The sequence below is a fragment of the Bubalus bubalis genome, chromosome 2 (assembly GCF_019923935.1).
Source record: "Bubalus bubalis isolate 160015118507 breed Murrah chromosome 2, NDDB_SH_1, whole genome shotgun sequence".
Taxonomy (NCBI): Eukaryota; Metazoa; Chordata; class Mammalia; order Artiodactyla; family Bovidae; genus Bubalus; species Bubalus bubalis.
This window is the reverse complement of record NC_059158.1, coordinates 35,999,315-36,026,973: the sequence shown is the minus strand read 5'-3', so window position 1 is coordinate 36,026,973 and position 27,659 is coordinate 35,999,315. Positions and strand designations below refer to the sequence as shown.

Here is a 27,659-nt window from a genome sequence, read left to right as displayed (position 1 = left end):
AATGTTTTTTAACCAGAGTGAGTGTTCAGGATCTCATCAAATTCTTCATTTGGGGAAGATTTCAAACATGTCAGAAAATCTTGTTATCACATTACACCAAGGGTCCTGGGTGGTCCCATCAGGGCTTGAAGGGGGTTAGAGGTTGAGAATTCCCCGTTCTCCCTTGAGGATACATTTCTTATGCCTGAGTCCAGCTGTCATGGGAGCTAAATGAAGGCCTAGGATCAATCACTATATAAATATTTGTACATTTCTTAATTTTTAAGATTCAAAGTAAATGTTAATGATAGTCTTATTGCTTTCTTTGTGCCCTTCCACCGCCCTTGGAGATCTCTGCTCTGGGTGACGGTAGAGGGTCATTTAAAGGGTGGGAGGACAGAGCAACAGCAAGGCAGGGACTCGAGAGCAGTGCGATCATGGGTATTTTCTCTAGCGTCTTTGCTGCTCTCCCTTTAGACGTACCGCGAGCCCGTGTCAGACTACCAGGTCCTGCGAGAGAAGGCCGCGTCCCAGAGACGCGACGTGGAGCGGGCACTCACCCGTTTCATGGCCAAGACAGGCGAGACCCAGAGTCTTTTCAAAGATGACGTCAGCACGTTTCCACGTGAGTCTCTCCCCTCTGTGGACCCTGCCTTCTCCTTGAGGCATCATCCTCTCTTCCCTCCCTCATTGTGGTTGGAAGAAACAAGGAAGCTTTGTCCTTATCTTGGGTGGAACTTGTTCATCAGATTTCTGGCTCTTTTTTCCAGATCTTCAGGGCCTGTCCCTAACTGATCACTCCAAAATAGTCATGACCTATGTTGGAAGTGGGTGCTTGAGGTTCGTTGAGTTGAGGTCACCTCAAGGGTGACTGAGCCCTGGGCGTTGGAGAGGCTCATCCAGTGAGAGGGCAGCCCTGGTGGTAGAAGGACCTGGCGTCAGGGTCCAGGCAGTTACAGAGCCAGGCTTCGCCTTCGTGGTATCCTTTCACAGGGCCCACCACTGAAGTTCTCATCTCAGCACTACCATTTCGCTCTGTGACCAAGTTCCTTCCTCCATCAGCCTCAGGGTTTCCCTAGGGGAGCGAGGGCAATGGGCTTGGATGGGTCAGCAGGCTCCTGGTGGATCCTCGCTGTGTTCCTGGCCATGGATCTACAGCAGCTAGGTTACGAAGTCCAGAAACTATGCTGATCACTTCCCTTCTGTTACCTCGTGAGCTCCTCGAGTGAACCTCTGAGTCAGGAACTATTTCCACTGCCCTTCCAAGAAGCCAGGGCTTCTAGAGAAAAGCAGTGGAGTAATTTGCCGAAGGTCACATGGTGAGCAGATGGTATTCAGACCTAATTTTTTCTGTGTGCAGGACCCACACCTGAGCCATGTTGAAAATAATCTTTGAGTGTCTCCTGTTAATTCTACCATGGAAGTATACACAGAGACTTTCTTTCAATTTTTTTTAAACAGTAATTTCTCCTCAGCCTCATTGCTTTTTGGAGGAATTGGATTGCTCCTTTACCTGAAGTGCCCTCTAGCTTCATGGATATACTCCAGGCCGAGAGTTCTCAGGTCCACTGTCAGGACTTGAGTCCTTCAGGCTGAAGGGATCCATATCTTTGCTGTAGTAATGAAGCTGAGGGGCTAACTGGCCTCGGGTATAAGATCACTAAGCTGATGCTTCGCTAGGATTCAGCCCCAGTCCTCTCTGGTGCTTGGTAAAAGAAGCTCTGAAGTCATATTGCCTGGGTTCATATCCCACTCTGCCACTTCCTGTGTGTTTGAGGGGGTCTCATAACCTCTCCATTCTTCAAGTTCCCCATCTGTAAGATGAGGCTGGTAATTGTACTTGTTTAATAAGGTGGAGATAAGGATTAAAGGTAACTTGTAACCTGGCCCATGGTGAGTGCCCGAGCGTGTTAGCCCTCCCTGCCGCTGGGTGCTGCCCACTGATGTGTCGTAAGGCCCCGGCCTCTCTTCCAATCCCCCAGTGATCGCTGCCAGGCCTTTCACCATCCCCTACCTCACGGCTCTTCTTCCGTCCGAGCTGGAGATGCAGCAGATGGAGGAGACAGATTCCTCGGAGCAGGATGAGCAGACAGACACAGAGAACCTCCCTCTTCACATCAGCCCGGTGGGTCCAGCCTTTCGTCTGCTTCAGCGCACCCCCCACCCCCACCCCCCGCAGTGCTGCTCACTGCCTGTCTCCCCAGGGGTTGGACAGGACCCCCTCAGTCTCTGGCCTCTTGTGAGGGACTTGCATGATGGGCCTGTGGTGACGTGATCTCTTGCTCCCTGGGGATTCGTTCAGTCGTCCAGCAGATTCTGAATGAGCCCCTGCCAGAGTCAGGCATGTGTCAGGTGCTGTGAAATTAGCAGAAGGCAAAATAGGCAAAACATCCTGCCCTCACGGAACTAAGGAAAAATGAGACCTTAGGGGACAGGAGTAGGTATGGGCCTGGGGTGTGTGGTATTAGACAGGGTGAGTGAGAGGTGGACAGGTAAGCAAAGGCCTGAGGGAACAAGGCCTGTACTTTTCTGGGAGGGGAGCCTTCCCCACAGAGGGAACGGCAGATGCAAAGGCCCCGAGGTGGGAACTGCTCTGTTGAAAAAGAGCAGAGGCCATGGGGGTGACCAGGGGGACGCGAGTAAGAGGGGAGCAGCAGGGGACGGGGTCAGGGAGCTCCCGGGGCTCAGGTCTTCACGGTACACCAGCACTTAGGCTTTTTGTCAGTGAGAGGGAGCCGCGGGACCCGCTAAGCAGAGGTAGGTCTCGGGATGGGTGAGGTTGTGCGGTCGAGGAGGACTACACAGGGTGAGGGCGGAGCAGAGCCCGCTTGGGAGGCTGGTGCAGAAAGCTGAGAGACGGTGGCAGAGGGAGAGACATGGTCAGGTAGATTATTTAGCCAAATTCTAGATAATTTTCAGAAAAGAACTGACTGATAGAGTGAATGTGAGAGAAAGAGAGTCAAAGACAAATGCAAGGTGTTTTGCCTGAACAGTAGGAAAGAAGGAGTTGCCTTCAGCCAAGAAAGGGGAGGTTTTGGGGTGGAACAGGGGTAGCGGGGGAACCAGGCGTTGAGGTGTACATGAGGTAAGTTTGAGATGCTTATTATATCCGGGTGGTGAGATCAGGTAGGGGCCTCCCTAGTGGCTCAGTGCTAAAGAGTCCTCCTGCCAATGTAGGAGCTGCAGGAGATGCAGGTTTGATCCCTGGGTCGGGAAGATGCCCTGGCGAAGGAAATGGCAACCTACTCCAGTACTTGCCCGGATAAGCCATAGACAGAGGAGCCCAATGGGCTGCAGTCTGTGGAGTCCCAAAGAGTCACAAAGATGTCAGGGAGGAAGGTGTTTGGCTCAAAGTGCAAGTCTGGGAATCCTCAGCATGTAGATAGTGTTGAAAACCACGAGAGACCAGATGAGTGCCTAGGGAGCAATGAGGATAAAAAAGAGAAGTACCAGGACTGAGCCCTGGGGCTCTGCACTGTTCAGCAGGTGAGGAGACAAGGAACCAGCCAAGGATGTGGAGAAGGCACAGCAGGGAAGGTGGCGCATCCTGGATGCCAAGGGAAGAAAGTTTCAGGAGGAGGAAAGTGATCCGCTTGATCTGCTTTGTCTGCAGCTGTGGCTGGTTCCAGCCATGTGAGGACCGAGACTTTGTCCCTTAGATTTGGCAACGCCATTTCAGGAAGAATGAGAGCAAGTGAATTCAAAGAGAATGGGAGGAGAGAAACTGGAGTTAGTGAGTACAGACTTGTGTTGTCCTTCGCAGTGATGAGTAGTCCACAGGCAACTAAGTCTAAATTGATGTAAATTAAATATAACAAAAAATTCAGTTTCTTAGTCACACCAGCTACATTTCTGTAGCCATCTGTGACTCCTGCTACCCTGCTGGGCAGTGCAGATATGAACAGTTAAATCATCACAGAAAGTTCCATTAAATGTAGACCGTGATTTCAAGGAATTTTGCTGTGGTGGGAAGGAGAGAAATGGAGTGGTAACTAAAGGGAAAGAATTAAGGAGGTCAGAGAGGTGTAACAAGATGCCTGTGCTGATGGGAGTGATCTGGTAAAGTTGATTCGGGAGAGGAAAACATTTTGGAATGATGATCTTTGGTAGGGCAGGGATCCAGTACCCCAAAGGAGGGGTTAACCTGATTGTGGACTTTTCCCAGCCAGGATAGGAGACAAAGAGTGTGGACAGAGACAAAGGTTGAGGAGGGGAGTGTGCGCGTGGAAACTTGAGGGTGTTACTTTCTGGTTATGATGTATTGTCCTCCACAAGTAAGAGGGTAAGAACCACTCTTATTTATGCATCAGGAGAGAAAGTTCCAAGTAGAGGCACAGACCTGCCAGAAGCTCTAATGCCTTTAAGGCTTATTGGACCCTTAGAGTGAGGTTGCCATATTCATCTGTCCTTTAAGGCTGGCCCTGGCTTTTAAGCAAGAGATGGCTCAGTGGTCGTAACCGGACTGAGGCTTCTCTGAGTGTGAGGCCCCAGGTGGCAGCCCGCAGCCCTGGGATGCCAGTGGAGAGTGCCAGTTCTGACTCTAGTATTTATTGACGGTCTCCCTTGCCTGATCACATATCTCTTTAATATTGAATTATTCCTTTCAGAATTAGGGCTGGCGGCCCATGGCTTTACGTAAAGCAGAGGAGCTTGTTATCCTACGCTTCTGGTTTGGACTCTTAAGTCGGTCTGAGATATGGTGATTGGGTCATGGACTAAGATGAGGTTCACCTTATGAGAAGGAGGAATCTTCTAAACAAGCATCACAATCCCTTTGTAAGTAAGCTGAAGAGCTTGCAGTTGAGTTACTTAACACCCTGGGGAGTGACTTAGGTGAGGTCATGGCGGTGAGTGCAGCGAGGCGGACTGGATGCCAGGAGCTGCCTGAGGACTTCAGGATCCCTGGAGGCCAACCCAGACAGCAAAGAGTAAAAAGACCTGAGCCTTGGGAGTCAGACTGGCCTGGCTGCAAATCCAGACCGGGCTGCTTTCCACTACGTGATGTTGGTTGCCTGACCCAGCATCTGAGTCTGTTTCCTTACAAATGGGAATGCCTACTTCAAGGGGAAGTGAGGAGCCTGAGATAAAATCAGCTCATCTATGTTGGGTGCTTGGCATACGGCAGCCCAAGGCACCCCTGCCCACCCCCTCCCCACCCCTGTTGTATGGCCATGTGCTCTTCTGTACAGAACAGAGAAATAAAAATCTTCAAGAGAAGGATTCCAGCAACAATTTTTGGACAATCAATTGGGCTTGTTATTTTGTTGGACTGGCAACAATCAAACATTTAAAATCCGGAATGTACAAAAAGATTTGTGGTGACCCTCTTTCACTCTCCCTTTCCCTCCTACAGAGCAGCCAGCGTCACCACTCTCTTGTGAATCCTTCTAGAGACTTTGTTTGAATTTATTTTTTTGGCCATGCTGTGCAGCACATGGGATCTTACAGTTCTCCGACCAGGGAGCAAACCTGTACTCCCTGCGTTGGAAGCATGGAATCTTAACCACTGGACCGCCGGGCAAGTCCTTAGAGATGTTTTTTTAATTGTTGTTTTGAACATACACAGCAAATCGCAGTTTTTACCCCTTGCTTTCTTCCTTTGTGGAGCTACTTGGCGGTCATTCCACATCCTTGTATGCGGAGCTGTTTCGCCCCTCCCTATAGTTCCAGCCTCTTGTGTGGACTTTACAAGCCAGTCCCCTGTGGACGTTAGGTTATTTCCTGTCTTTAGTATTTACAGACATTGTTAACAAGGAGTTCACTAACTGGTGTTTTAACGTGTTCTTTTATCTGTGGAGGACGAAGCTCTCACGGACTGTTGCTAGGTCTATCTAGGAACATGAAGGGGCTCTTCATTTTAAATTGGTGTATCAGATGATTATTTTCTCATACATTCGAACCAGCTGCCATCTGCAGGCAATCTCAGTGCCTCACCCTTTACTCTTTTCTGAACAATATACCATTCACTAATTCAACAAGTATTTACTTAATACCTGGTAGGTGCCAGACATTGTTCTGGGTGCTTGGGACACATCAGTGACCAGCACAAAGACGACCGCTGCCTCTTGGCAGTCCGTATGTTGGCAGTGGGAGCTTGACCATGAAGCGTAACACGTAAATCCGTCACTGTATCGTATGTTAAAGATGAAAAGTGCTCTGGGTGCAGGCGGGGGCACTGAGTAGGGAAAGATCCAGGGTAAAGTGGGAGGTTTCCGTTTTACGTAGGGTGCTCAGGGTACACATCATAGGGAAGGTGACATCCGAGCCGTCTTGAAGGAGGTGCAGGATTGAGCCTTGGGCTCTCTGGGGCAGTGTCCTGGAAAGGGAACAGTAGGAGGGCGAGAGGGGCTGTGACTGAGGCTGGTGGGATGGGCGTGGGGGAGAGGAAGAGGGAGAGGTCAGGTCAGGAAGGGCCTTGTGAGCAGTGTGAGGAGCTGTCTTCCCATTGGGTGAAGTGGGAGTCATGAGAGGATGTGGGGCGGAGGAGGGGCAGGTCTGAGCTGCTCCAGGGAGCACTGGCCGCGCTGGTGACCACGGGCAGGCAGAGGATGGACTGTGATGGGATGGCTGTTAGGAGGCGGCTGTCCATCCAGGTGGGAGACCGCAGGGGGTCCTACCAGGGGGTTCCACTAGAAATAATGGAAATAGATTCTGCCTGTATTCTGAAAGTAAGGCCGAGAAATTTTCCTAACAGATTGGCTGGGGGATATATCAGAGAAAGAAGAAAAGCAGGCGTGACCGGATTTGGGGGCTTGGGCCAAGGGGAGAATGGAGCTGCCATCACCTATGGCAGTGGGAGGAGCTGTGTGTGCTCGGGGTTGTTTCAGGCAACCGGAGACGGCAGGCGGTAGAGTGACAGTGGCTGTGCAGGCCTGGAGGTCACGGGCGAGGTGACGGCTGGGTGGTTCAAGTGGGGGGTGTTGCCATGGAAATGGTGTTGGAACCTGAGGCCGGAGGCAGCACCCTTGGGTGCCTGGGGTTCACACAGAGCATACGCATTGCCTGAGTCTGGCCTTTCTGAGCCCAAGTCACTCCTGACAGTCCTTTTTACTCCCACCTTTTCTTTACAAATCTCAGTTTAGTTACTTTATTTCTTTCATCTACTTCTCCTATCCCTGATGACAGCGTCCTCTGCCCTGCTGTCTTCTGACAGTGCCATCTCCTGCTTGAGGTCAGATCCTCTTTTGCCTTAAGTTACACAACAGCTGACCTGGTGGCTCAAATGGTAAAAAATCTGTCTTCAATGCAGGAGACCCCGGTTTCATCCCTGGGTCGGGAAGATCCCTTAGAGAAGGAAAAAGCAACCCACTCCAGTATTCTTGGCTGGAGAATCCCATGGACAGGGGAGCCTGGTGGGCTACAGTCCACAGGGTTGCAGAGAGTTGGACACGACTGAGCGACTAACACACGCAGACCAGGAATCTCAGTGACGGAGCCTTTGGCCTGTCACCAGGGGGTGCAGCCCAGCCAGCAGCTTCTGGTCACTTACTGCCACTTGGGCCTGAGCCCTTCGTGTGATTCCCCCCAACACCTCTCCTGCAGCTTCTGCTCATTTTAAAGAACTTGGAAAATAGAGAGTGTAAAAAAGGAAGGGAAAATCAGCCACCCGTATTTCCAGAAGCAGTTTATAAAACTTCAGCATCATCGCTGTTTTCTATGTCTGCATCCCATTGTGCTTTTTTAAAAAAAAATCTTCAAGATCATGTTGAATATACTCAAACTTATAAACTTTTCTCCAAAAATCACTTTTCTTAAAAAACGAACAGTGAGAGGCCTGATCCACGGGCCACACGTGGAGGTGGTGGATGACATTCCCATGTTGGTGCCTTCGTGGGAGCTCTCGGGGCTCCAGCAGCTTCCGGCCTCCACCGGGATATGACCATTGGCACCACGTTGCAAGTACCAGATGCTTGAGAATTTGTGGGGAAGGAGATCATGATTTGCATGAGGTTAGCTCCAGGAGGGGCTCCGTGCACACGATCTGTTCTGGTCCGGTACCTCTCAGTCCTGCAGGGGACCGAGGGCCCCTTCTCTCTCTCTTTAAGTTTTAAAAAGTATTTATTTGATTGCGCTGGGGCTTCCTTGTGGCACTCCGGATCTCTGATCTTTGTTGTGGCATGTGGATTCTAGTTCCTTGACCAGAGATTGAACCTGAGCCCCCTGCCTTGGGAGCGAGAAGTCTTAGCCACTGGGCCACCAAGGAAGTCCCATTTCTCTTTTTCTTTATGTCCCCACAGGCTGAAGCATCTGACTTGTGGTCCCTGACTCCCTGCCCCGCCCAGGTCTATGTCCCCTTCCGACTCCTGTCCCTGCCTTCTCTGGGTCTTGTGTTCTGTGCTCCACTGTGTCACCTGGCACTCCCGCCTTCCTCTGATCGCAGCCACTGCCTGGCCTCCTCTGGGGCAGAGAGAGGCCCATTAGCCCAGCTTCTGATTTCTCAATGAGAAGGGTGCTTGTAGTGGTTCCTAGCCGCAGGCATGATCCCTTTCCTTATGCTGCTGGTTGTTTTGCTTTATTTCGGCTTTTGCTCAAAGGATGATTCTGGAGCCGAGAAGGAGAACACCTCTGTTCTGCAGCAAAACCCCTCCTTGTCGGGGAGCCGAAACGGGGAGGAGAGTATCATCGATAACCCCTATCTGCGGCCTGTGAAGAAACCCAAGATCCGCAGGAAGAAGTGAGTTGGAGGCTGGGGTGCAGAGAGCCCTCCCCATCCAACCGAGGTGGTCTTCTCTGCTCCTGGGCAGAAAAGAGAGGCTCATGGTGGGTCTGAGCCTTGGGCAGAGCTACTTGGTGACAGGACGTGTCCCCCCTTCCTCTTCATCCTCGTTTCCTGCACGTACCTCTTTCTTGTGCACGGAGGTTGAGCATCCTGTGGCCCGGGGACCAACCCGCACAGCCCAGCAGTTTTTGTTCCCCTCACCAGAAGGAGAGCTGGTGGGGCCCCGCCAGGTGGGCTCCAAGGATTCCTCTTCTTTCTAGGTCCCTCTCCTGAGCCGAGAAGGAAGCCTGCCTTGTACAGAGGTGTGGATGCCACCCTCCTGGGCGAGTTAAAGCCACTCGAGGGAAGAGGAAGGTGGTCGTCTTGGGTCGAGCCAAGCCTGTGGGGTGTGAACCAGGCATGATTTTAATAGCCAACTCTCTATTACAATTACCTATTCTCGCTGGATTTTTGGGTTGATGAAGAAATGATGAGACTTTTAATCAGCTGGCCATACCATGGGGTACAGGAATGGTGAATTCATTTATAATCATGGAACTTGATTCTTTGAAACCTGGGAGACGAGAGAAGGTGGCAGAGAAAGGGCTCTCTGCCTGCTGTGCTCATTGCCAGAAAGACGGTGTGCTTAGTTTGTTTCAGGATATCTGGACCCTTTCCTTGGCCAACAATTTGTGGCACCAATTTATCATCCTAGAAACTCCTTATTTCTCTGCTTGCCTGGGCTGCAAGTGCCCTGTTGATTTGGTGGAAGGTGACTTGCCCTTTTTCAACATGTTGGAAGCAGGAGGCTCGCCCATTGTAGCCTCATTGTAGGGCCAGCAGGAGTCAGGAGGCGTGACCAGACGCCTTCATGGGGAGGAGAGTGGGAGACAGTACTGACTCGCATCAGCATCGGATGCGAGCTCCCTGAGGCAGGGCAGCGCCCTCTCCTGAGAGGTCTATCATTCACTGTCCTGTCATGGAACATGTGCTTGGGAACGACCAAGTTCTGCACCATCCTGGGAAAGGAGATTTTTCTTTGGCAAGACCCTACATCAGTGGATGTACTATGCTATGATTTCATAGCAGAATCATTGATTTGATGCAATAGAAAAAGGATCGATGGGACTGGAAGGTGGTAGGGATGAGATTTTGAAGGCCGGGCTTGGCCATATGGTCCAAAGGCTGAGAAACCTGGCAGGTCTGCTGGAGGCTGGCATGGATAGAAGGCCATGTGCCCACCTTATGGCAGAAGTGGGCCAAGAAGAACCTGCATGTCTGAATCTGCCCAAGCTCTTTGCCTCTTCATCCTTGATGTGCCTACAAACCAAGAAAGGAAGATGCTGGGCAAGCTGATAGCTTTGGCCGGTCTCCCAAGGAAGAGGTTTTCAAACTTAAGTCGGAGGAAGAGAAATGCCAGTGAAACTTGGAAGTTAATACACAGAAAACACGAGACCCTGGGTAAAGTCCTTAGGTCCATCCTGAGCTCTCCTGATACTCAGCCTCCACAGTCATCTCTTAGTCTTCCATCCTTTTGGTTGAATTTGAAAACTCAAAAAGCCTGGCAGCCTGCTGACAGCAGGCAGCAGGCTCCATGTGCTGGCCTCACTATTCTCTAAACACATCATCCCACTAGCTGGAAGGAAAGTGCTGCTATCAGTAACTGAACAAGGGAAGCGGAATGAGAAAATCGGATTCCCCAGCTCTAGACCAAATAAGAGTTTCCCCCGTCTGTATTGACCTGAAACCCTTCCAGTTATAGTCGTCAGATCGGGCCTGTGCTGACCCCTTCCAAGCTTGTCATTTGGCTCTTTGTTAAGTTTAAATACAGTCCCAGGGTCGAGCCATGGTAGGTACAGGGCTAAAATTCCACTTCTTGGAGTGGTCATTCCAGCGGTTTCTCCTGACTTCCCAGACAAGCCCCTGTTGATGCTGTAATGCTGAGTGATGAGGTGAAATTTGGAAAAGAATTGCCCTTCTGCTGTTGAGACTTCAGAGGCCATGCTGCTGTAATTCTGTCCTGAACGAGACACTGGGATATGCTTGGACAACCTGAAACATTGACCCAACTCTTACTGTGTAAAAACTGCATGATCCTCACTGTATATTTATAAATGTTTATTTTTTATAACTTTGGGAGAATGCATGGAGGGAAAAAGTAGTCAATGAAATCAGATTAAGCATGTGATTTATGAGCTCTTAATAAAAGGTCATGGCACCCCACTCCAGTACTCTTGCTTGGAAAATCCCATGGACGGAGGAGCCTGGTAGGCTGCAGTCCATGGGGTTGCGAAGAGCCGGACACGACTGAACGACTTCACTTTGACTTTTCACTTGCATGCATTGGAGAAGGAAATGGCAACCCACTCCAGTGTCCTTGCCTGGAGAATCCCAGGGACGGGGGAGCCTGATGGGCTGCCGTCTATGGGGTCGCATAGAGTCGGACACGACTGAAGCGACTTAGCAGCAATAAAAGGTCATAATAAACTTTGTGAATGAAACAATTACAAGCATTGAACTCAATTTGTATGGAAAAGTTACAGCATTGAGTAAGGCTGTGTAAGTTAGGCTTAGTCCTAAGCTAAATAAAAGTCTAAAATTTTTTATTTGGGAAGTCTGCGAACACAAAACTAGTGTTTTTCCTATGTGTTCACCGAGCTTTAACATTTAGCAACATCTTTTCAATTCTGTTTCATCTATGTCTTCTACTGTTTTATTTTTTTAATTACTAGAATATATTTTAAAACAAACCTAAGAGCTGTATCATGTAATCTGTAAATATGTTGTTATGCATCTCTGATAGACTTCTTAAAGTTTTTTTTCAGGTAATTACAGATTGAGAGGATGTTACCCCCCCTCCAAAAAAAAATGTTTTACCAGGGAGGTTACTGGTAGCATCTCAAATACCTAATATCAAACCCAAGAAAATGACATAGGTACAATCCACAGAGCTTATCCAGATTTCACCTTTGTGTGTGTATGTAATTCTATATAATTATGTTGTGTAAATTCACAGTCAAGATATCGAACATTGGGGAGCAAGCAGGGATAAACTGGGAGGTTGGAGTTGACATACGGACTACTACAGATAAAAAAGATAGGACTTCCCTGGTGGTATAGTGGATAAGAATCCACCTGCCAATGCAGAGGACGCGGGTTTGGTCCCTAGTCTGGGAAGTATCCACAGGCAGAGGAGCAACTAAGCCCATGTGCCAGAACAAGAGTAGCCTGAGCTCTGGAGCGTGCAAGCCCCAACTGCTGAGCCCACGTGCTGCAGCTGCTGAACCCTGTGCACCCAGAGCCTGTGCTCGGCGACGAGAAGCCGCCACAATGAGAAGCTCGTGCACAGCAACGAAGATAGCCCCCGCTCACCGTAACTAGAGAAATCCTGCATGCAGCGACGAAGACCCAGTGAAACCAACAAAAAAAAAAATCACCATCAAAGTTATAGATAACTAGTAAGGACCTACTCTATAGCACAGGGAACTCTACTCAATACAGTGACCTATATGAGAAAAGAATCTAAAAACGTGGAGATATGTATATGTATAACTGATTCACTTTGTTGTATAGCAGAAACTAACACGACATTGTAAATCAACTTGCCCCAATAAAGTTTTTTTAAAAATTGAGAACATTCTCATAACCATGAAGTTCCTTCGTGTTGTCTCCTTATAACCATATCCACCTCTCACATCTTCCCCATCCCTACCCTCCGGCAACCACTGCTCTCCTTTCTCCGTTTCTTTAATTTTATGTTTAAAACATCACACAAATGGAATTTGGAGGTTTGTAACCTTTTGAAATTGGCTTTTTCACGCAGCATGAGGAGTGAGAGCCGTCCAGGTGGGTGTGTGTCAGCAGCTCCGTTACTGCCGAGTAGTGTCCCAGGTGTGGATGTACCGTGTTTGTTTAACCATTCGGCTGTTTCCAGCTTGGGGCTGTTACAGCTAAAGCAGCTGTGAACAGCTGTGTATAGGTTTTTATGTAAACATAAATTTTCATTTCTCTACAATAAACACCCAGTAATGCAACCACTGGGTCCTATGGTAACTGTATGTTTCACTAAAAAAAAAAAAACTAACTCTTCCACAGTGGCCTGTATCATTTTGCCTTCCTACTGGCAATGTATGAATAAGCCAGTTTCTCCACAGCCTCACCAGTATTTGATGTTATCATTTAAGCAGTTGTTTTAGCCCTTCTGATAGGCATGTGATTAACACTCACTGTGATCTTACTTTGTCTGTCCCTGATGGCTAGATGTTGAACACAGTTTCATGAGCTTTTTTGCTGTCTGTATATCTTCTTTGGTTATCCATTTAAATCTTTTGTCCATTTTCTAACTGGATTGCTTCTTTGTTTTTAGATTTCTTTATATATTCTGGATACAAGAACTTTGTCAGACATGTGGTTTGTAAATACTTTTTCACACTCTGTAGCTGGTGTTTTCATTCGCTTCACAGGGGTCTTTTGGAGAGCAAAAGTTTTTAGTTTTCATGAAATCCATTTTATTTTTTCTTGTATATACTGTTTCTGTTGACAGGCCTAAAACCTTTTTATTGAGCCCTAGGTCCTGAAGATCTTTTTCTGTATTTTTCTAATATTTTAACAAATACATGTTTTATATTTTAGGCCTTGATCTATTTTTTTTTAAATTTTTTATTGAAGGATAATTGCTTTACAGAATCAGTCATAGGTATACATATATCCCCTCCCTTTTGAACCTCCCTCCCATCTCTCGCCCCTTCCCACCCCTCTAGATTGATACAGAGCCCCTGTTTGAGTTTCCTGAGCCATACAGCAAATTCCCGTTGGCTATCTATTTTACATATGGTAATGTCAGTTTCCATGCTACTCGTTCCATACATCCCACCCTCTCCTCCCCCTCCCCATGTCCACAAGTCTAGTCTCCATGTCTGTTTCTCCATTGTTGCCCTGTAAATTCTCCAGTACCATTTTTCTAGATTATGTATGCATTAGAATACAGTATTTGTCTTTCTGACTCACTTCACTCTGTATAATAGGTTTTAGATTCATCTGCCTCATCAGAACTGATTCAGATGCATTCCTTTTTACTCAGTGGCTGAGTAATATTTACTCAGTATTACTTAGTGGCTGAGTAATATTCCATTGTGTATATGTACTGCAACTTCTTTATCCATTCATCTGTCGATGGACATGTAGGTTGCTTCCATATTCTAGCTATTGTACATAATGCTGCAATGAACAATGGGATACATGTGTCTTTTTCAATTTTGGTTTCCTCAGGGTATATGCCTAGGAGTGGGATTGCTGGGTCATATGGTGGTTTTATTCCTTGTTTTTTAAGGAATCTCCATACCGTCTTCCATAGTGGCTGTATCAATTTACATTCCCACCAACAGTGCAAGAACGTTCCCTTTGCCCCACACCCTCTCCAGCATTTATTGTTTGTAGACTTTTTGATGATTAGGCCTTGATCTATTTTGATATACTTTTTATGAAGTTGGGGTTTAGGTTGAGTTCACTATTTTGCCTGAGGATGTCCAACTGATTCAGTTACCCTTTGTGGAAAAGTTACCCTTCTTCCACTGAATGATGTTTGTGTCTTTGTCAAAAATTAGGTTTTTGTATGGGAGTGGTGGCTCAGATGGTAAAGAATCTGCTTGCAATGCAGGAGACCCTGGTCAGGAAGATCCCTGGAGGAGGGCACGGCAGCGCACTCCAGTATTCCTGCCTGGAGAATCCCATGGACAGAGGAGCCTGGCGGGCTAGTCCATGGGATCGCAAAGGGTCAGACACGACTGCGCAACTAGCACTTTGCCTTTCACCAGGGAAGTGCCCTGAACAGTGATTTTATAACATCCTCCCATATCCGGTTCATACTCAAATTTTTCCTATTATCTCAAAGATGTTTTTATTTTTTAATAGTTGGCTGGTTTGAATCAGGACCAAAATAAGATGCACACGTTGCCCTAGGTTTTCGCGTATCCTAAGTGTACCACAGTCCCTCCCAGCTCTGGCCCGGGGATGAGGGTGCTGGGCAGGTCCTTTTCTTCTTTTCTGATCATGAGGCAGTTAAATAAGGTGAAAAACTAATAACAAAGTGGCCTGGTTTGGGGGGGGGGGTGGGACAACCCTAAATGGAACTAGCCTTCCTGAACTTTGATTTTCTGGAATCTTAAGTTGCTCAACTTAATGGTGGTGGTTCTATAAAACAAGACTCAGTGACATTTATTTGTATTTATGGCTCTCCCACAACCTACCAAGTGTGTGTGCATGCGTGCTCAGTCGCTTCAGTCATGTCCGACTGTTTGCAACCCTATAGACTTGTAGCCTGCCAGGCTCCTCTGTCCATGGGATTTCCCAGGCAAGAATACTGGAGTAGATAGCCATGCCCTCCTCCGGAGGATCCTCCCTACCCAGAGATCGAACCCAGGTCTCCTGCAATGCAGGCGGATTCTTTACCCACTGAGCCACCTGGGAATCAGCTGTGAGATGGACGGCAACTCCCTAAATGTCCAAATCAGTTTCCATAAAATGGATAATGATGATAACTCATCAAGAAGATTTAATGAGAACATCTGTACCTGTGGTTTGTAACTGACAATGTTACTCATTTGCCAAACTGTTTTCTTCTCTGTTGCTTTAAAAATGACATACAAGCTAATACTAAAAGAGAACTTAATGCTGGTCAGTCACTATTGTGTTTTCCACATATGGACTCATTTAATCCTCACAATCACCTCAAATGTATATGTCTTTACTGTCCCCACTTGCAGTGGAGACCCTGGAGGCCCCAGAGCTCTGAAATACCTCAGTCTGCCTGGCTGATAAGGAGCAGAGTTGTGGTCCTGCCCGCAGGCATCCCGTTCAAGTCCACGCTTGTTAACCTTTCATGCTCTTGCTTCACGGCCACAGGATTCTGTTCCTCAAAGGCATTGCCACTACTGTGTGCCACGTGGGTCCACCGGCACACACCCACAGTGTCCCTCGGAGCTGGAAATGAAATCAGTTGCAGAGAGTGTTGGTGAGGCTTCTAGTCACTGTTATTCTTTCCTTGATGGAGTAGATGGCAGGTTTACCAAAGTTTTTATCAAGGATTTTGAGTGGTTCCTGAGTAATGGCTCGATAACAGATCTATAAGGAGACTTATAATTCCTGGTATGTGGAGAGTGCAAGTCTTGTCAAGGGACACGCCTGTGGCCCCCTATCACTGCCCCTTGGGGCCCCTGGCAGAGATGGGCTGGAACAACTTTTGGTCTGATCCAAAGTGGTATTTCTGCTGGGTTAAACGGAATGTTCCAACCTGAGTTAGGCTGCTCTCACAAGAAGTCCCCCAAATAGTGTCACTTAAGACAGACTGTATGCCTTCTGTGAAAGTCAGGGTGGGTGTTCCAGGCGGGCTTGCTGGCCTGATGATGTCAGGTCTCCGTCAGTCTCATGGCTCCCCCATCACCTCAGGTGACGCTCACGTATGTGCGCTGGAAGACAGCTGCCACCCCTTCTGCTGGCTCCACGTTCCAGTGGGGAGGAGGGGAGGGGTGGAAGCATGTATGTGAAGGGAGCTCGGAGCCCAGAAGCTGCCCCCCTCCCAAGCCCTGCCAAGCTGCACAGCAAGTGAGGAAATCGGGCTCTGTGTCTAGGACAAATGTGGGAGGCTTGTCAGCAAGGAAAGAATGGATTTGGCGGACAACCAGCTGTCTCTGACACAATGAGGGTTAGGACACGTGCCCGGGAAGGCTTTGGTGGGACAGGCAGCAAACCCTTCTCCAACACTGGCTGCACCTGACTTGACGCCGTCAGCTCCCCCAGCTGGTCCAGAGGCGGCAGAAAGGTGCTGCTCAAGGATGCGGCCCTCAGCGAGCTCTAGGCTGGCCTCGCTTCTGACGAGTGGCCTGCTGACTGCCCCTTTCTTCAGAGTCGTTCCTTTGGCTCCAGGACATTGCCCCCGTCTCCTGACTGTGCTCCCTCTTGGCCTCCCTTTTCTTAGCTGGCTCTTATTCCCCTCCCCGACCCACCCAGCTGGGTGTGATCCCAGACCACCCTTTGCTTACACAGAACATGGCTCATCTGCTCTTCCACCCCCGGCTGTCACCACCCTGCAAGTCCTCAACGTCTGTCTGTGGCTCTCCACTGAGCTATCTGGTTATACCCTCAAAGTGACAGGTAGATTGGATTTTATTCGCTCACCCCCTCCCCCACAAACCACTTCCGCTCCCCAGCTTTCCCACTTCATGCAGAAGTTATTATAGAATGAGTGAGGCCAGTAGCAGCCGGGCCCAGAGTACTTACCTTGGGCCAGGACTACCGGCTTTGCAGCATCGTCTCATCCTCCAGATGGTCTGGACTCCTCACCCTTCATCTGCATTTGATCGCTCACCGGTTTCTGCCACCTCTTCCTTCCCTGCCCGCGGGAGGCTGCAGCAGCCTCCTTGCTCATCCCCACGTCCCCCGCCAGGCTTTCTGTAAGCTCTGTAAGTCTTTCTGTAAGCTCCACCTTTGTCATCCCCGCCCCAACTCCTGCACTAGACTTGGAAGTTCATCCCTACCACTCTGCACGAAACTTCCAAACTGCCCAACCCGGCTTTCCAGGTCCTCTGCCAACTCAGTGTTTCTTTTGGATAACTCATGTATCTTTCATTTATCTGACAAGTGTGGATCTAGAGCCTTTTATGTATGTCAGGCACAGCGCCGGGCTCTAAGGACACCAGAGTGAACAAGACATGAACACTGCCCCTGGGGAATCCGTTCTAGTGAGAAGACATACAAAGAAAACAAACTATGATCACTGCAGATCGTAACGTGCTAAGAAGGACATACGCAGAGGTCTTTATGCTGGCAGGGAGGCGACATCCTCATCGCTGCTGCTCTTTTTCCCCTTCGCCTCCTAGAATCTCAGCCTGTCCTTCCCGCCTCCATAGCCCCTCTCCAGATGACACGGATCCTTCCCTTCATTCACTCATTCGACAAATATTGAGCTACTATGCGCAGGCGCTGAATCAGACATTGGGATGCAGCAGACGATAACTATGCTGCTACATTCTCTGACCTTCTGCTCTAATTGGGGGCCAGTTGGGGTTTGTGAGACAGCTCACAAACCATAGACATGTAATGGGTGGTGAATTGGGGTCCTGAAAGAAAAGCCACGGTATACTCGGGCTGGGGGATTTGAGGAAGATTTAATAAAGGGATTAACTCCTAAGGTGTGGACGAGCTAATAGGAGAGCACAACACAGGTAGCCGGACCTGGGTGAGTACAGGGAGGGGAGGGTGCAGTTACCAGACCTGGAGAGAGGCTGTTGTGAGACCCTTTTGCCAGGAACTGGGGCCAAGGCCATTGAGGGGGCCAGTGGGCAGCAGCCACCCTGCAGGGAGAGAGGTGATCCAGGGATTAACACCCTGGCCTCCTATCCCCTTCCTTCCTGTATCCTGCCCGTTCTCTGCTAAATGGAAGCCAGAGGGCATGGTGCCTATCCAGGCAGGCAGAGCGGCCAGCCTCCCAGGGCCCAGTGCAGGGTGGAGAAATGGAAAATGAGTGGATCGGACCAGGAGGGGCAAGTGAAAGGGGCTAGGTCAGGGTAGGGAAGGAGAGCTGTCAGAGCAGGGCCCTGCCTGCATTAATGGGGCCAGCCGCATGGAAAAGCATTCTGAGGAGGGGGAAGAACGAGCACAGGAGCTCTTAGGCAGGATGTGGGCCCCTAGACCCTGGAAAGCAGAGGGGGAGAGGGTGCTGGGGAGGATCAGGGGGCCAGGGGGCAGCACAGCCCACACAGCACAGAGCCTGAGTCAAGCTTTCGCTGCTATTCAGAGTGAGATGGATCACCAGGCAGTGACAGCCATTGACTTAGCTTGTCAAAGGGTCATTCTGGCTCCTGGGTGGTCTTCTGGCTGGAAGGACATGAGAGATGCCATTTCTCTTCAGTTACTTTCTGGTGGTCTGGTATTTAACAAACACGATCAAGCTGGGGGGAAGCGAGTCCTGGCCCCAGGACAGCCAACAAGGCCAAGAGGGACTGCTCCCTGCATCCTGAGCCCTGTACCTCGGGGAGAGGGGGAAACACAAACACACACAGATAATTAATTCCCTCCTCTGGGCGGTTGCAGTGTTGTCAGGGAGACAGATAAACACCAGAACCTGCTTACCACCACTCACTAAGACAGAGGAGCCAGGGTCAATAGAGGGCCGGACTTAAGGGATAAAGGGGCGCTGAGATCTGAAGGGGCAGGGAGGGTGTGAGCAAGTGAAGCTTCCGGAAGAGGTAAGGATTGAGGAGGGCAGAGAGAGCTTGACCTAGCCTTGGGTGACCCAGCCTCGGGGACTCAACTGCCCTAGCACGGCACTCCTGTAGTCTTTTCCCATGAGGTTACTTTGCTGTCAGCGGGAACCAGATTCTCCTGGTGGAGCTGGTGGAAGTCTTCCCACCCCCGCCAGGGCACTGGCCCTCAGATTGTACCCCCGCGGAGCAGGTTGGGTTTTGGAGTGTGTCTGCCGGCTCTGTACCAGCCTTTCCCCAGGAAAGGAGTCACCTGATCTGGCAGGGTCCAGGGCTGGAAGGGGCCCTGGCCCAGCCCCTTTACTCAGATGAGTTGCTGATGATCTGGGAGGCTTTTAAATAGAAGGGTCAGGATCCTCAGAGGCTCTTAGAAGTGCTTCTTATGACCAGAGGGATGACCCAAGCCTTGTCAGTTATTTGCCATCATGAAAAAGCCCTGGGGCCCCAAATTCTAATGGTGTTTCTTTTGGATTTTTAGGCATTCATTTATGCATTTTTTTAAACTACTGATCTAGTAGAAGTGGGTCTACCCTACTCCTGTTTAACTCAGGCTTGTACTGAAACGAGTCTTTAATTCTCTGATGTCACCTGACCGTGCCCAGGTACAAGAGGGGAGCAGCTGGCCTGAGGGTACAGATTTCCCATGGACACTCTCACTCCTGGAATCGAGTTCAAGGTATTTTGGGGAAAATACCTCCTGTTGGAGCAGGGGGCTCACCATCATCTCTCTTTTATTATGGTATTGTTGTTTTTTTTCCTAGTTTACTAAAAAGTTATTTAATCTTGAATAGATAATAGATATATGTCTACAATATAACATTTAAAAGACAGAAAAAGATATAAGTAATAACTACACGTCCGCCTTCTCCCCTCTCTCCCAGATGTGCAGTTCTCTTCCCTGGAGGCCTCCAGTATGTCAGTGTCAATATCACCTGATGTATTTTTCAAGAAATAGTCTATGCATCAAACACGAATGCCTGTATATACTTTCTTCCCTTTTTATATAATGGGAGATGCTGTATAAACTACGCATGTTTCACCCCCCACCCCGCCCCGCCGACTTCCCAGTGTATATTTGGCGGTGGTTCCATGCTCATAATAAAAAGCTACTTCTTTCTGTTTTATGGCTGCACCGTGTCCCATTGTATGGCTCTACCATGGCTTACTTATTTAACCCATTCCAAGTGGAGGGTCATACAGGTGGTTTCCAACCTCCTCCTGCTATTTCAAGCATGAATGTGATAAGTGGCTTTGTGCCTCTGGGATTTCATTGCCTGTGACTACTAGCTAGATAGATGTGCAGGTAGGAGGTTTGCCTTCCCAACCTTCTCTCCACCCCAATGCTCAAACATCTCTGACCACCTCCACCAAAGCCTGCTCTCTGCTGCTGCTGCTGAGTCACTTCAGTCGTGTCCGACTCTGTGCGACCCCATAGACGGCAGCCCATCAGGCTCCCCCGTCCCTGGGATTCTCCAGGCAAGAACACTGGAGTGGGTTGCCATTTCCTTCTCCAATGCATGAAAGTGAAAAGTGAAAGTGAAGTCGCTCAGTCATGTCCGACCCTCAGCGACCCCATGGACTGCAGCCTACCAGGCTCCTCCATCCATGGGATTTTCCAGGCAAGAGTATTGGAGTGGGGTGCCATTGCCTGCTCTCTAGTGGTCATCATACTAGGAGTCCTTAAGGGTAAAAGCAGCTGGGAGACTGGGCTTTAAAGCCAGATTACGGCGTTTCTCAACCTCAGTCTAGGCTTCCCTGATGGCTCAGCGGTAAAGAATCTGTCCACGATGCAGAGACGTGGATTCGATCCTTGGGTTGGGAAAATCCTCTCAAGGAGGAAATGGTAACCCACTGCAGCATTCTTTCCTGGGAAATCCCATGGATAGAGGAACACACACACACACACACACAGTTGTAGCCTACTGATATTTGGGGCTAGATTTGCTTGCATTATAGGACATTTAATAGTAACTGTGACCTCCACCTGCTAAATGCCCTTAGGATCTCACAGGTCTTTTGTTTGTTTGTTTTTAATTTATTTATTTGGTTGCACCAGGTCTTAGTTGCGGCATGTGGGAATCTATTAATAGTTCCCTGACCAGGAATTGAACCCAGGCCCCCTGCATTGGGAACACGGAGTCTTGGCCACTAGACCACCAGGGAAGTCCCTTCTCCCAGATCTGACAACAACCACCACAATAAATATCTCCAGACGTTGCCAAAGTTCCCCAGGGAGCTACACCCCTCCTCACCTTAGGAACCACTGAACTAAAATTAGGCACCAGGGCTGCATATTCAGACACGGAGAGAGCTGTCTGAAAAGAATTGGGAGCAGTCAAGACTTTTTTTCCCCTCTCATATCAGAATAAATCTCCTTTGGCTGATTCCTTTAATTTCTTTGAAGCTAGACCACAGAAATGTTCTAGAAGACAGTGTGTGTAACACTTCAGAGCTTGCATAGGAATCCTGGCTGTGCAGCTTGCTAGCTCTGTGACCTTAGGCAAGTTACTTTTCTCATCTGTAAACTGGAGATAATAGAAATACCTACATCCTGGGGTCCCTGGGAGGATTCCTTGAAATAATATGTGTAAATGCTCAGAACAGTGCGTGGTGTGTGACCAGTTGTGACAGGACAGGTTCCTGGGACACTGTGATTTGTGTACAGGACGTGTTTGGGGAGACCCTTTAGGATGCATACCTGTCAAGTAGGGAGGGGTGAGGGAGAGCAGGGAGAGAAGGCCAGCCTCCCTGGGGGAGCCCAGGAGTTGTGAGGAGTCTTCAGAATTGTCCTGGCTTGGAAGGAGGAACCATCAACAAACATGGGCTGCCTCCAGGGAGCCGACATGACCTTGGGTGAGGTGGCTCTCTAATGGAAAGGGCAGTCAGTCACATGGAAAAAGGACCATGGGGAGGGACCCAGATGAGCACAAACAGTTGCAGCATCTCTGCCAGCAGGGGGAGCCAGAGCTTCAGTCCTGAAAAGGGAGGGGCTCAGGGGGCCACACAGGGTCTGCGGTGTGAGTGCTCATTGGCCAGTATTATGAGGCTATATATATATATTTTTTTTTCCCTCTCTCTTTCTTCTTTACAATATTTACTTATTTGACTGTACCAGGTCTTAGTTGTGGCATGTGGGAATCTAGTTTTCTGGCCAGGAATTGAACCCAGCATTGAGAGTGTGGAGTCTTAACCACTGGCGCACCAGACAAGTCCCTCAGACTATATTTCAATAGAAAGAAAGTGCTTTTAAAACACTCTGGACCCCCAGGAATGCCTCCCAGCCTAACAACCCTCATGCCTCCTTTCAGCACCCTGCTTATCCCTCCCCTGCTTATCCCTCCCTTGTTCTCTCTTCTTACTGCCCTACTGGAATCAGGAGGGGTGCTGTCAGCCACCCCAGCCACAGGGCCCTTTAGGCAGAGGGCGGGGCCCCAGGTGGTTGGATCTTGCCTGTCCGCCATGTGGCTTAGGCCACATCTCTTGGCCTGTTGGGAGTTTAGTTTCTTTGTTGATAACTGGATGCTGCCTTCCCAGAGAGGAGTGGGGTGATTAAATAAGATACTACACCACAGCACTTCTCACAGTGTGGTCCTTGGGTCATCAGGACTGGGATGACCCATCTGGGAACTTTGTGTTCAGTTAAGTTGTGTCTGAATCTTTGCGACCCCATGAATTGCAGCACACAGGCTTCCCTGTCCTTCACCATCTCCTGGAGTTTGCTCAAATTCATGTCCATTGAGTCGGTGATACCTTCCAACCACCTCATCCTCTGTCACTCCCTTCTACTCCTGCCCTCAATCCCAGCATCAGGGTTTTGCCAATGAGTTGACTCTTTGTATCAGGTGGCCAAAGTATTGGAGCTTCAGCATCAGTCCTTCTAATGAATACTCAGGGTTGATTTCCTTTAGGATTGACTAGTTTGATCTCTTTGCTGTCCAAGGGACTCTCAACAGTCTTCTCCTGCACCACAGTTCGAAAGCACCAATTCTTCGGCACTCAGCCTTGTTGATGGTCCAACTCTCACATCTGTACATGATCAGAAATGTGAATTCTCAGGACCCACAGCAAACTCACTGAATCAGGAGTGCTGGGAATGAGCCCCATGGATTTGTGTTTTCACAAATCCTCCAATATAGCTAATGCAGCTCGAGTTTGGGAAATACTGGCAGATGGGGCAGCACTTAGCTCGGTGCCTGGATCCTAAGGGGAGCCCTGTCAACCTCAGCATGAACGTCATTTTCTGGGCTTGAGGTCAGATACCTGTGAGCAGAGCGCCACCTGCTGGTTCCACGCACAGCCAACCTCACATGTACACATGAGGTTCACACGCAGCAACTCAGCCTAGACCTCTGGGCAAGGACAGCAGTGCTATGACACAGACTCCTCTCCTCGCTCCCCTCCACTCTGCCTGGAGACATCAGGTTAAAGTGAATGTCAACGGCAGCCTTAAAGGGCCAGGACAGGTCATCGAAGACAACAGCAGTGTGTGTGTTTGCATCAGCAATAACAGGTACCCTTTCCCAAGGGTTTGCGTGTCAGACACTAGAGGAAGCAGGTAAACAGATGCCTGCCCTCCTTCCTCTGCCCGCTCATGCATGAACTCCCACTGGGGCCACAGGGCTGAGGGTGGCCTTGATGACCTGGTCACAGGCCAGCAAGGGGGGCCGCCCGTAGTGCTCGGCCAGCAGTGTGTCCTGTGTGGTCACCTGCTCTATTTGGCCACCCGGCTCCCCTGGGTGGGAGAACTTTGAAATGTCTTGCTTTATATCCTAGTTATTTGTGTGCGTGTGTGTGTGTGTGTGTGTGTCCTGCACTCGACTGTGAGCCTCTTGCCTGACTCCTTGCCTTTGTTGTTTTCTGGCTGTACTGGGTGACTTGTGGATCTTAGTTCCCTAACCAGGGATCGTACCCAGGCCCTTGGCAGTGCAAGCATGGAGTCCTAACCACTGGATCTCCAGGGAATTCCTGGTGGCTCCTTGCCTTGTACTGTGCAGCCCTCTAGCACTGTGGGATATTAGGTTTGTGCTGCCTCGGGTATTTGGAACAAATGCTGGAAAGTTTTGAACCAAAGGGCAGGAAGATCACAGATAGGGTAAGAGAGAGAAAGAGAGGAAGCAGGCGCCCACTAAACCCTCTCTGAGTGGCTCAGAAAACAAATGGCAGTGACACGAAGTGGCAGGAGACAGACCTCTCCTGGGGGAAGTCTTAAAGGAGACTGGAGGCTCGGTCTGGGGAAGACAGATGGAAGAAATACAGTTTTCAGGGATGAGAAGGGAATGCCCCACAGATGGACCTCTAGCAACATCCCACCTCAGTGGCACCGGGAACATGATGCCACACTGCAGTGGGAGAAATGGAAGACGGCGATGTCGCTGGGTCCCCATTCTGTGTGTGGATCCCTCCTAAGGCCGACAACCTTGAGCAGGGAGCTCGCTGTTTAACGGAGGGGTGGAAAAAAGCAAAAACAAACCCAAACCCCTCGAACTGTAAGGCTTCCTCCTGAGGGAGGGCTCTGTGGCATGGGGGTGGGGGACAGTGAACAGACTGATCCTGACTGGCTTCTGCCACCCTGGCCCCAGGGGTGCCGCTGCTTCTCACTGTCCGGCCCACGTTTCACAGAAACATTCCCGGTGATGCTGGTAGCACAGGGACAGGCTGGAGATCGATCGCGGTGCTGAGGATGGAAGGGCAGGAGGGGAGTGAACGTGGCGTGCAGGTCGTTGGGCTGCTTGGCGCTGGCAGCTCCAGGGGGCAGCAGCCCTGACCTGATACGAGGGTCATCTGAGGCTCCCACGCCTAGCCCTCTGAGGACCAGATGGACCACACCTGGTAGTACCCAGGTCCTTCTGCCTCCACTTAGAGGGCATCAAAGTCTCAGCGCACCAGGCAGGATGATGAAACCCACGAGGCCCGTCCCTAAAACCATTACTTTACATCCTGCAGGAACCTCAGCCTTAGATCAGGTCAGAGACATCTAGAAACAAGAAGGTTGGGATTTCCCTGGTGGTCCAGTGGTTAAGAATCTACCTTGCAATGCAATGGACGCAGGTTCGATCCCTGGTCCGGAAAGATCCCACATGTCGTGGAGCAACTAAGCCCAGGTGTCGCAACTATAGAGCCCACGTGCCACAACTAGAGAGTCCATGTGCCCTAACGAAAGATCCCCAAGGATACAACGGAGATCCTGCATGCTGCAGCTAAGACCCAGTGCAGCCAAAAAAAAAAAAAAAAAAACACAGAGGGTTGTGTGATCATGAGTCCATAGAAGACGTGGCCTTTGCTCTCAAGGAACTTAAATAGTGCGTGACAGCATCTGATTACATACTAACAGGTAGCCATTCAACAAACGCATATTAGTACCTGGTGCGCCCAGGAGCAGCCCGAGATGCTGGGGATACTGCGATGAATAAGACAGGCATCCTTGTGGAGCCAACAGGCTGCTGGGGGAGGGAGATGTAGAGCGTCTGAACACCATGTGAGGGGAACCGGGAGCTTTAACAGGAGCTGAGGTTGCCGAGGGCGTGAGGGATGTTTGGCGGGGCCTGAAGGATGAGCCAGCCAAGGGAAGTGGGTGCCGCGATGTGGAGGACAGAGGGGTCTCCGAGCAGCACGGGGCTGGCTGGGCCTTGAAGAGCAAGTCAGCCTTGAGGAAGCCGAGGGGCGGATAGTGAGGCCATCGGTCTGGCTGCTCTGGCCTCACGATTGTGTGAGAAGGAAGGAGGGGAGAGGAGAGGCCGAACCTGAGTGGCCCTCAGGATCCACAGGGAAATGGCTGGGGACAGAGTACTTTCAATTTAGCAATGGGGAGCTTGGGTGCAGGCCAGATGGGGGTGCCACTGAGTCTCCTGACACGGACGCTAAGAAGGAAGACTGGTTGGCCGAGAAAGGAAGGAGACAGGTCTCCTACAGGACAGGAGACCTCAGAGAACCGTCTATAGGAGTTCGGAGAGCAGTTCTCAAGGAGGGGAGTGGGAGAGGCTCCCCTGTGCCAAGTGCTGACGATGGTTCTAGAGCTCTGAGAACTGGGCAGGAGCACAGGACCGTCCCGGTAAAGACGAGCATCAGCAAGGCACTGCCTGGGTTTCCGGCCCCTCCCAGAAGCACACCTTCCTTCTCTCACCTTCTTGGCCAAAAGCGCCCCCAGGAGGCCCCAGCAGCGGGTCCACAGTGGCCGGCCGGCCCCGGGGCCTTCAGGAAGAGGAGGCCCAGCTCCTCTGCCTGGACTCAGGGGCCGCCCATTCCGGGCGGCTAACTGACTCATGGTGGGAAACCAGTACTGCCCTCGAGCTGCAGAGATGAAAGTGGCCACAGGCCGCCGAGGGGAGGCAGGTGGGGGATGAGCAGGCAGGGGCAGGCCTCCGCTCACCCCCTCACGCCTCCCAGTGGAAGGCACCTCTCTCTCCTGCAGCCTCCGGCAGGGGTGGGAGGAGGCCTCTCTGCTTCCAGGAAACCCCACCCTGGAGAAAGCTGTGCTTTCTCCTTTGGGAGAAGAGGGCCCTTCAGACATCACTGCAGGCCCCAGGACCAGACTCGCTGCTGCTTTGGGCCAGGCCTCAAAGTGGGATGGGGGGGTGGCTCTGGGTACCGGGACTTGGGCCACATCCAAGGAGCAGTGAGGAGGCTCCAGAAACCAAGGTGCGACCACCCCGATCCAGAAACCAAGGTGTGACCACCCCGATCCAGGAACACCTGTGCCACGTACAGCCATTAACTTTGCCTGTTAGCTTTTCCCTCCTCAGGCCCTCCCCCTTCCCTGCTCTGACAGGTACACAGTTTGGGGGGGCCGTGATGTGACTGGGAGAGGGATGAAACGTGGGAATGGTGGGAGGCAGGCAGCGGTGAGGAGCAGAGGTTGGAGGCAGGTGGGCTATTCTGAACAATTCACTCTTCTTCTTGGAGCCCGAATTTTCTCATCAGCATGGAAGTAGGAGTATTCCAAGGCCGGCACTCCTTCGACAACTGTCGGGAGTAAACAAGCAAAGGAATGAATTTTCCAAACTGTCAAAATTAAGTACACTGTTGGTGGTTGCCACGACCACGATTTCATCAGGAGTTCTCAGTGTGAAGTCCATGGAGCCCAGTCTGGGGGGATCTGTGGAGTTTCTGAAATAACAAGTAAAAATGCATGTGGGGGCGTCTTTCTGGGGTGAGCATCCATAGCTCTCAACAGCGCTTTAAAGAAATCTGGGACTAACAAAGTTTAAGATTCAGACACAGGGTGGTCCAGTGGTTAAGACTCTGTTGCCAGTGCAGGGAGCAAAGGTTCAATCCCCGGTCAGGGAACTAATATCCCACATGCCATGCAGCAGGGTCAAAAGCTTTTTTTTTCCAAAAAAATAAAATAAAATAAACACACAGCACGCATCCATCCTGGTCATTTTCGAGATGAGTTAGAGATGCCTCAAGGTGATTCCTTGATCCGCCCCTCCCACAGAGCAGCCAGAGGCAGGGCCCCATCCTTGCTCACAGTTCAGGGTGTGGATGGTGAGAGATAAGAGAACCAGGGAGCCCCGGGATGGGAGAGGGGAGGCCCTTCCAAGTTGCCGGACAAGTGAGTCACCCTCCCAGCCTCCCTTTCCCAGAAATCCCCCCCTTAACACACACACAAAAGGCTCAGACACAGGAAACACAACAAGCACACCCTCTCCCTCACACGGTCCTGAGATGACCTCTGGTTCTCAGTTTCCTCTTCTGGGGAAGTTAAAGATGCTTTACGGAAAACCATG

General features: G+C 50.2%; 1 protein-coding gene across 7 annotated transcripts in view; it reads left to right on the top strand.

Annotated features, from left to right (window-relative positions):
• Positions 1-20,053, top strand: part of TAF8 (TATA-box binding protein associated factor 8) — a 29,230-nt gene extending 9,177 nt beyond the window's left edge. Inside the window, exons 6-9 of one of the 7 annotated variants that reach the window (XM_044930133.2) lie at positions 457-604; positions 1,962-2,104; positions 19,536-19,609; positions 19,815-20,053. In XM_044930133.2, coding sequence (XP_044786068.1) covers positions 457-604; positions 1,962-2,104; positions 19,536-19,609; positions 19,815-19,869 — 420 coding nt within the window. In that variant the 3' untranslated portion in view covers positions 19,870-20,053. The other 6 variants (XM_006069187.4, XR_328509.4, XM_006069188.4 and 3 more) reach the window with 6 other exon arrangements.
• The last annotated feature ends 7,606 nt before the right edge of the window (positions 20,054-27,659 follow it).